Source organism: Wasmannia auropunctata, unplaced genomic scaffold, assembly GCF_000956235.1.
Source record: "Wasmannia auropunctata unplaced genomic scaffold, wasmannia.A_1.0 LD336085.1, whole genome shotgun sequence".
Classification (NCBI taxonomy): Eukaryota; Metazoa; Arthropoda; class Insecta; order Hymenoptera; family Formicidae; genus Wasmannia; species Wasmannia auropunctata.
The window spans coordinates 2,985,450-2,985,927 of NW_012026805.1; the positions used below are offsets into that span (position 1 = coordinate 2,985,450).

A 478-nucleotide genomic window follows, 5' to 3' on the forward strand; every position below is an offset into this window, starting at 1 on the left:
TTGTCCTCTGTCCGGACATGCCGCCACTCGCATAAGTCCGTGAGTTTTTGTATTTCGGCAACACGATTAGCTACGAATGGATTGAGCAAATGAGGCGATGTGTTCAGCCAGTGCAACACGACGGTGGAATCACACCAGAATATTACCCTGCCGGGCGCGAGGCTCAACGCGTCAGCGACCTCGCGATACAATCTCGCTAATAATAATGCGCCACAGAGCTCGAGACGCGGTATAGTGATGGTTTTTAACGGTGCGACGCGCGATTTAGCACACAACAAATTAACAGCCGCGTTTTCATGTTCTCCCGTCGAACGTAAGTACAAACACGCGCCGTAACCGCTATTGCTGGCGTCGCAAAATCCGTGAAATTGAACGTCATGACAGTCTTGTGCTAATAACTTTCGGTCGACGGAAATCTGATTTATTAGCTCGAGTTGCCCGACAAATTCTAGCCACGCCGTATGTATGCTCTGCGGGA

At 50.2% G+C, this 478-nt stretch overlaps 1 protein-coding gene across 1 annotated transcript in view; it reads right to left on the bottom strand.

Annotated features, from left to right (window-relative positions):
• The window catches only part of LOC105448546, a 5,558-nt gene that overhangs the window by 3,441 nt on the left and 1,639 nt on the right, over positions 1-478 (bottom strand). Inside the window, exon 2 of the mRNA XM_011687192.1 lies at positions 22-470. Coding sequence (XP_011685494.1) covers positions 22-470 — 449 coding nt within the window. The remainder of the gene's footprint in view (positions 1-21; positions 471-478) is intronic.